This window comes from Homalodisca vitripennis, chromosome 5, assembly GCF_021130785.1.
Source record: "Homalodisca vitripennis isolate AUS2020 chromosome 5, UT_GWSS_2.1, whole genome shotgun sequence".
Lineage (NCBI taxonomy): Eukaryota > Metazoa > Arthropoda > Insecta > Hemiptera > Cicadellidae > Homalodisca > Homalodisca vitripennis.
This window is the reverse complement of record NC_060211.1, coordinates 56,045,605-56,054,583: the sequence shown is the minus strand read 5'-3', so window position 1 is coordinate 56,054,583 and position 8,979 is coordinate 56,045,605. Positions and strand designations below refer to the sequence as shown.

General features: G+C 33.0%; 1 protein-coding gene across 6 annotated transcripts; it reads right to left on the bottom strand.

Moving 5' to 3' along the window:
* Positions 1–438: 438 nt before the first annotated feature.
* LOC124362233 (cytochrome P450 6a2-like) lies at positions 439–8,508 on the bottom strand. 6 transcript variants are annotated; one of them, XM_046816566.1, is made up of 7 exons: positions 8,387–8,508; positions 6,229–6,265; positions 3,956–4,917; positions 3,122–3,340; positions 1,783–1,889; positions 1,443–1,581; positions 439–915 (listed from the first exon to the last, which is right to left on the bottom strand). In XM_046816566.1, the coding sequence occupies exons 3-7, from the start codon at positions 4,905–4,907 to the stop codon at positions 740–742; spliced, it is 1,593 nt and encodes a 530-aa protein (XP_046672522.1). In that variant the 5' UTR covers positions 4,908–4,917; positions 6,229–6,265; positions 8,387–8,508; the 3' UTR covers positions 439–739. The 6 variants fall into 6 exon arrangements, with proteins under 6 accessions (XP_046672522.1, XP_046672521.1, XP_046672518.1 ...); XM_046816565.1 differs by lacking the exon at positions 1,783–1,889 and adding an exon at positions 5,442–5,604 and having other exon boundaries at positions 1,443–1,688; positions 8,387–8,483; XM_046816562.1 differs by lacking the exon at positions 1,783–1,889 and having other exon boundaries at positions 1,443–1,688.
* Positions 8,509–8,979: the final 471 nt, after the last annotated feature.

The window sequence follows — 8,979 nt, the reverse complement described above, 5'->3', positions numbered from 1 at the left end:
AATTTTAGGATATGTGTCTTCTTAAATCTATTTTTTCTTAAATAAATAAACAAATAAATATCTGTTAAAATTATCTTTCTCGGTAATATTTAGAATTTCTCTATTGATATTTTGTTATGTGAATTTTTAAGCATGTTATCTTATCTATGACATTCGGTTTATTTATATTACTATTACAATATTTACAACATTTTTTCGCTAAAATGTGCTAAGATGAATTCCAATGTGAATTTTAACCTTGTATTTGAAATAATATTTGCTTACGAATTTGTTTTCAGTACCTAATATTTCTTTAAAATTATTTGAAGAAAATTTAGTTGCTATGCTTGTTGGTTCTATTCCTCAAGCGTGTTTTTTCTTTTTTAAATTTCTTCTACAGAGAACATAACACTATTATTAATCATGCGATTTCGAGACGTCATAATAAATACAAGCTGGCTCTATTAATTTCTTTATTTTTCATTTTTTAAACTTGTCATCCCATAAACTGGGATGAATCATGAGCAGTTAATAGATTTATTCATATTCACACCTTTCAAATTATTTTAGCTTATAATTAACTATCATTTTTAGAAATGAGAGTTGTATTTGTAATTCTTCACTTTAGCATATTATGTTGAGAAATGACTTTAAGATATTAATATTAGAAAATACAGTCTTCAAGTGGTCTATATAAGTACAAAGTTGTGTAATTAAATATTAAGTAAATGTAAAAAGAATCAACCACTTGAAAGATATTTTATTTGGAAGATTTTCTTTTTTCAAAGTTTAGCCAGATTCCGCCCTCAACTGTGGGTGTGAGAGTTCGGCGCTTCATCTGAAGTGGCAGTTTAGTCTTGGAGCTGAGCTTCACTGTGAACTCGGACATAATCTTCGCGATACAAGTCTTCACCTCCATCAGCGCAAACCTCATAGCTGAAACACGCAGGAATATATCGGTTCTTACATTCTCTTAGAATTATTAGCAACATCACAAAACATACTTAACCTTAGAAACCATGTGAGGTTGAAATCTGTTAGCTATAATTGAACTCAAAGTATTGATTTAATGATTACGTTGGGGCCCCCTCACACTTGGGCACTGAAGGGGTTGTACCAATTATTTGTTTGTTCCAAACCATACTTTCCCTTCTAGTCTTACTTTCAACAATGAATTTTTACTGAACATCGGTTTAAATTCCATTCATTATCATTCTTTTAAAATTTTACAATTTGAAAAATGGTTGTTTTTAATTTAACGCAATGCATCGAAATGCCTAAACAATATTACAACATTAAGAGACAACATAATTTAGATATCAATATCTTAATAACAAACTTGTAAGCTTAACACAGCATAACTATTTAAAAATTTTGCATTTAAAAATGTTTATACAAAATATGTAATGGCACCTTTAGATAAAAATTAAGATATTTCGCTTTCTTAGTAAGACTCATAGTACCTATACATATCCTAGGACCGTCACCGAAAGGCATGTACGTTGAGCTCGGCTTGAAGTTGTTGTCATCAAACCTCTCAGGCTTGAACAGCTCAGGGTCGGGATAGTACTGCGGATCCCTTTGCAGAGAATAGTGGGGGATGTACACCAACACATCCTTCTCTATGACCAGGTCGGAGTCTGGGACAATGTAGTCCTGGACGCACACTCGCTGCAAGTTTACGAAGTTTGGGTACAAGCGTTGTGCCTCTACAACATACAGAGAAGTTAGGTGGGATTGTACAGTTCAGGCTTAGTATACGACTGTATTCTATGCATCACTCTGTAGAGAATAGTGGGGGATGTACACCAACACATCCTTCTCTATGACCAGGTCGGAGTCTGGGACAATGTAGTCCTGGACGCACACTCGCTGCAAGTTTACGATGTTTGGGTACAAGCGTTGTGCCTCTACAACATACAAAGAAGTTAGGTGGGATTGTACAGTTCAGGCTTAGTATACGACTGTATTCTCTGGATCACTCTGTAGAGAATAGTGGGGGATGTACACCAACACACCCTTCTCTATGACCAGGTCAGAGTCTGGGACAATGTAGTCCTGGACACACACTCGCTGCAAGTTTACGATGTTTGGGTACAAGCGTTGTGCCTCTACAACATACAGACAAGTTAGGTGGGATTGTACAGTTCAGGCTTAGTATACGACTGTATTCTCTGGATCACTCTGTAGAGAATAGTGGAGGATGTATACCCACACATCCTTCTCTATGACCAGGTCGGAGTCTGGGACAATGTAGTCCTGGACACACACTCGCTGCAAGTTTACGAAGTTTGGGTACAAGCGTTGTGCCTCTACAACATACAGACAAGTTAGGTGGGATTGTACAGTTCAGGCTTAGTATACGACTGTATTCTCTGGATCACTCTGTAGAGAATAGTGGAGGATGTACACCAACACACCCTTCTCTATGACCAGGTCAGAGACTGGGACAATGTAGTCCTGGACACACACTCGCTGCAAGTTTACGAAGTTTGGGTACAAGCGTTGTGCTTCTACAACATACAGACAAGTCAGTCAAGCACTTAGCGGCCAAAGTAGATTCATTCTTAGTTGTAACATAAGTTTTGTAATGTTTCATATCCATACGTGAAGCCTAATATTAAGCAGCCATTATTTAAGTACAAAGCAATATTCTAGTTTGTAAATTAAAAGCAATTAAACCTAAATTGTACAATTCAGGATTACGAAGCTTGGGTACAAGCGTTGTGCCTCTACAACATACAGACAAGTTAGGTGGGATTGTACAGTTCAGGCTTAGTATACGACTGTATTCTCTGGATCACTCTGTAGAGAATAGTGGGGGATGTACACCAACACACCCTTCTGGATTCTACATACTTGTTCAATCTACGATTACACGATAGTATTAAACAATTTGTACTTACAAATAGATCAAAATGATGATATAAACTCTAAATTTAGAATTTCTTTTTGTAACGGAGATATTATTTCAAACAAATTTATGTTTTAATATTTATACATTCTTTACTAAACTTATATATGTCGTATATTGAAGTAAATTGTTATGAATTTATTTAAAAAACGTTATTTATTCTGCACTTCTTTACGTATATCTGTGTCTCTCAGAAATAAAACAAATGAATAAGGACAACTACCTCACCTTGGACAATCTGATCCAAGTATGTCATGTCCTTTATGGTCTGATAGCTCCAACCTCCTTGACTCTTCAGTGCAGAGTCAACCTCACGCTGCAGACGCTGCTGAATATCCTGGTGCTGACTCAGCTCATAAAGGATCATGCTGATGATGCTAGAAGTGGACTCAGTGCCGGCCGATAAGAAGACAAAGGTATTGGCACTGATAGCCACATCCGAGAACACTGTTCAGATACACACTAACAATATATAACTTGTATATTATGAAGTATTCAAAAAACAATGCCTCGATAGTATTTAAATTTTCGAAAAGAGTTAAGATATTTAGTACTTAGCTGGGTGTTTAACGCTATTTAATTAATACACATTAAGTAAGGTAATAAAGTCTTTTTTCGGTAGCATCGTTACAGTCGTTGCACATTGTACAAATCGTGTTTTTCTCAGATCTTAGATTAATTAAAAAGTGCTGTTAAAATAAATCTGAATAATTAATCAACCCTGAAAAGAATTTATCAAATATATGTACTGAGAATTAATTTCTCAGTTCACTATCGTATACATTTAAACTTTAGTCAATTGTCACTCTTTATTTTAATTTGTTCTTATTTTATTTGAAAAAATATCATAGTTAAAGTTCTAACAAAAATATTTGCTGACAGCAAGAATGATATTTGCCGACTATACACGAGTCCATCCCGTTAAAATAGAAATATTTCCAGTAATAAAATGTTATAACAAAAACTAACTAGACATTAAAGCATACAATTTTTAAATGCAAATAATCTTAATATACTCATAAAATGAGCTCAAATGGAAAGGATTTTCCAAACCATACTTACTTTTTGATTTTGACTGTGACGAGTCTTTACCAGTAAATTGCATTTGGTTTACAACTGTATCGTCTTCACTAGGATCTGTAGTTAAACCAACATCCTTCCCACTCTCTTCTTGCTCTTTCAAGGTCATCAGAAGTTGGAAGTAGTCGTTCCTCATGATGTTGTTCTCTTTTCGGTATCTCAAAGTAGATTGCGTCAGATTGATAAAGTAATCGCCAACCTCTTTGGGAAACGGTCTGGCGCCAATTAGTCCACTCAGCTTTGGAAATATATTCAAAAGTGCTATTTTTATGAATTTAAGGGGGGACTGATTTTTATGAATTCTGTTCACGGTCGATACGAAATCGTTAAACTCCGGACTGCCCGGTTTGAACTCAAGCCCAAAAGCGACACTTGCGATTACGTCCAGAGTGAATGAACCTAGGAACTGTTTACACTCCACGTCTTCATTTTCACGAGCAAGCGTTTTTATATTTTCAATCATGCCATCCCCACATTTACACAGTTGGTCGAACATGCCCTTCATCTTCCCAGCCGAAAATGTTGGAGTCAGTTTGTAGCGAAGAGATCTCCACTCTTGGCCTTTCAAACTGAAAAGACTAGAAGTGACAGGGTCGTTCGATCCACCGTGAAATCCTCTATCTTGGAAACTGGTGAAATCTTTCACCATAATTCTATGGATCAAATCCGGGTCTCGGACCATGAGTACGGGGCGCTTGGCGTGAAAAAATCCCCCGTACCTTTCACCCTTAAACGTGTAGTACAGTTCTTGGATAGCTTCATTTTGAGATTTTTTCCCTATTATTGATTGCATTAGTAAACCCCTCTTCACGTTGGGCACTCCCCTCTTGCTCCAATACTCGTTATTGTTTGTGGCGAACCAGTAGACGAGATATGCCAACCCAGCAAGTGCCAAGCAGATGTCCACAAGTGTGGAACTGGTGAAGAAGGACATCTTCGTTGATCTGTAACAGTACACAACATTTCCTACTAAAATCACACTTTTTCTTACTACAAATAATACTTTATTCAAAAAACACATAAATCAATAAGAAGAATATTATATTTTACTGTTTAAATGTAACAAACAGCTAAAATTAACAGTTTCTTCGATTAACCTCGAGGAAAATCAGCTAAAATTAACCTCTATTCATTTTCTTAAGTTAATTTAGTAAACAAACTCATTTAATATAACAAAAGGTCAAAAATAAAACAACTAAATTTATTTATTTCAGTGGTAATATTAGATTCAACCAAAAAAATATAAGTACTTTATGATAAATTATTTCTTTTATACGTTTAAATTAACTTTAATAAGACGTTAAACGTAGACTCAAATATTAAGGACGCAGGGACTGATTAGAGCTAGGTCCGAGATTAGGATTAGGACTAAAATAAGGTTACGCGTATAAATAAATAAAATGACACACGGACTGAGATAAGGATAAAGACTGATATTAAACTAGTATTAACTGAGAGTAGGACTAACCACCTGAACAGACTGCGCTACAATGATATTCTTGCACTACACCGATATGCAAAAAGAAAGCTTTCTCTCCATCGAGAGCTTCAGAGCCGCGCACCGATGCTGTAACCTCATTGCGAAGCGAAAAGACGGCAGTAAACAGCTGGTAAGTGTTGTGTCTTGTCTCCTGTAATACCAATAGTGCCCGGAAGTGAGATGGCAAAACAAACAAGGAATTAAAACAAGAGTAAATAAATAAAAACACTACCAGGAAGGAACATTTTAAGTCTTCATGGAAAAGTTACTCTTTATCTTTATATAACCTCAAAAAGTGTTAAAATGAGTGTATTTTACTCTTTTTCTAAATTAGTCGAAGGAAGCGTAGTATTTGCTCTCATTTCATTATCGCTTGGCTTACGTATATCTTTGTTCCGATACATTTTGATTAACTTATTATTTTATTCAACCAATAAAACGATATTTTATATAAAGGTAAAATGTTTATATAAGTTACATTCATCCTTATTAAATATAAAGACAACCTATCGCTTAATCTATTCTATAAAACCATAACTATGCTTAGCAATTAAAACCATAACGAGACCAAAAACTTCAATTTTATATATATGTAACTTCGGCTTTTGTGAACCCACTTAGAAAGATATGCAAACTTTAGATATAAAAAAACTGAATAAATGCACTAAAACCTTAACATTGATATTATTAACATTAATACGTATTTAGTATTGTATAATTTAATATAATAGAAGCATTTTGGTTCTAAGAATGTTGAAATATTTTGCAAACTTACATTTTTATATGGGCCTTTCAACACCTCCCCACCTCTCCTAAAATGTAAAAGATTGTTTAAAAAATCACAAAATATTTGTATTAAAACTAATTCAAAACACTGTTATTCCTATTTCAAAGTTTTAATTGAAAATACATACATCTTAATAATGCAATATACAACACTCCCACTATAAATAAATGGTCACTTACATCTAATGTATAAAAACTCCTTAAGAAATTAGTTATAGCAGATTCATACATAATATTGCCCTTTGTGTTTATATAGCTATTCAATGGGGTGAATATAATGCAGGACCTAAAAAATGCATGCTTTGCTGCAGCATGGAATATATAATAAATGAAATATTTTTTGGACTTTTTCCACGTTAAAAATGTTGATACAATGTTATCGTAAGAGACCACTTCTACCAGAATACGAAAACTGCGCAATTTTTTCTGATTAGCGATATCACTCTACCTTCTACTTTCAATTGACATTACTATCTATAACGGAAACAAGATAAAAAGACTTCTATCTTAATCCAAAACTGTACTGTATCAAGGCTATCAACTTTTCCACTTTTACGTGACATAAATAATTCACACATCAATATGTACATTTATTCAATATACCAATACTCACAGGTTTTACACAACACATATTTGGAAATACCATTGTGTTTTACAAGAGTGTCAATTCCAAAATACGTATTATGCTTATTTATGTTTTAATATAAAATTTTCCGTCAATCTCCTTTTACCGAATAGTATTTGATAGTTGTCCTATACAATTTAAGACTTCTAAGCCATAGATAGAGATAGGTTAGTTCCAGAGGCTGTGAGTAGCTAGTCAAAACTGGAGTATTCTTGACGACTGTAACATGTAGAGGGCTAACGAACCAACTAGTTGGAAGGAAAGTCCAGAAACCAGGTGATCTCGAAAATCACTCCACTCTATGACCACCTATGAACTTATTTTTTAAAATATATAAATATTCAATAAATATAGTAAAATATATCGAATAGGATTTAACGCTTCTCAGTTAATAGGAATATTTAACATTGTACCCATTTTTCTTGACGTATTCCGAATTTTTTTAACAAGATATTATACAAGATTATTAGATCTAATAACTCATTAGTGCTTTTTGTATTTTAGTATGTTTGGTATTTCAAAGATTCCTTGGTAAATAAATCTTTTAAAATATTTCTAGGTATAAATATTAATTGTTTAAATGCGTTTGCATATAAGGTAAGGGGGTACACGACTGGAAGGGCGTTATAGTTTTAAAGAGCTTCTCCAGTAGTCCTTGTGTGGGAGGGGAGGGTACTTTATCTTTTAGATGTACGTACCTGACTAGTAAATATAATCGTCGGTTTATGATAATAAATGTTACTTTTAGATAACTGGGTTTTCAGGTTGTAATGCTTGAAACCTTTAAAAATTCTTATGCTTCATTGTTTCAGGATATAGAAATTGTCAATTTTTGACTAAGTTCACTTTACCTTCCACCTTGCTTTTCTAAAATGTAAAAATGTTTCTAGCAATCTTACATACGTTATACATAAACGGACAGCCTTATTTGAGTTTATCAACCATCCTAGGTTACTATTTCTGTTATTTTGACAGTATAACGTAAAAATATTGATATTAATAACTTTGAAGCAGATTTGTAATCATAATTTTAATTTAGAAAACTATTTACATTTTCATTTTATATTATCCTTAAAAAAACATGTGTACACATTTTAGGAAGATCAGCTGAAATATTTAAATAATTTAAAATAACTTAAGGAATGTGACTATCTGCAAACATTTTGTGTCGAAAAGAGTTCTTGATTTTATATTGCCGAAAATAAAAATTAGAATGGCAGCCATTAAGAGAAAAGTCATACACGATAAAATAAAATAATACGATACAGTTAAAAAACATTAATGCTTAAGAAATATTAAGTGTTTATTTCAGTCTTTAGTACAACGCAAATACAATTTTTACTAATAAATTGTAACTTGCTTCTTTATATTGATATAGTACTAGTATTTTGTCTGCAAACTCTCACGAATAAAGAGTGTAACCATTTTATTGTATACTAATAATTTTCTATATAACGAGAAAACACAATATTACTTTGTTTTAAGTCTAGTATTAGTAATGTAAAATCATTTATTTACTCACCGGCTCGATTGTTTATATTATTAAACTTATAACATCAAAGCAACACTCAAAGTGACAAATCTCACAGACAAGTTGCCAAAGGCCCGCAGTAATCAGCTGTGATGTGTCAATGTAAACACTCCATATTTATAACTACTCTAGAGATACGACACATTTACCTCAGTGTCACAATACCTCAGATAACATTATTTTGATTGTCATTTTTCTCTGGACTTTAACTAAAATACACAATGCAATATCCTGTCACAAAAACAGCAAAATGTTCAAAATATAACACTTAGAACTTTTACATTTCTAGAATGTAACTCCTAATTAAAAAAAAGTATGTTATATTTTTTCCAAATTTTGTTAGCTGACTGTTGTTTCTGAACTATATGTGGTGTTAATTTACACCTTTATACAAGGATCTGAACACTATTTTTTTTTAAGTAGCGTCTATTTATTTTCAATGTTAAACACCAGAATTGATAACAAACTTTAGCAAAATACTCGCACATAATCAAAATGAGATTTAATTAAAAATGACTACCTTCTAGGGGTTTTGGTTCCCAATGGGACAAACGATTTCTAGCACTATTATATAAAAATATAAA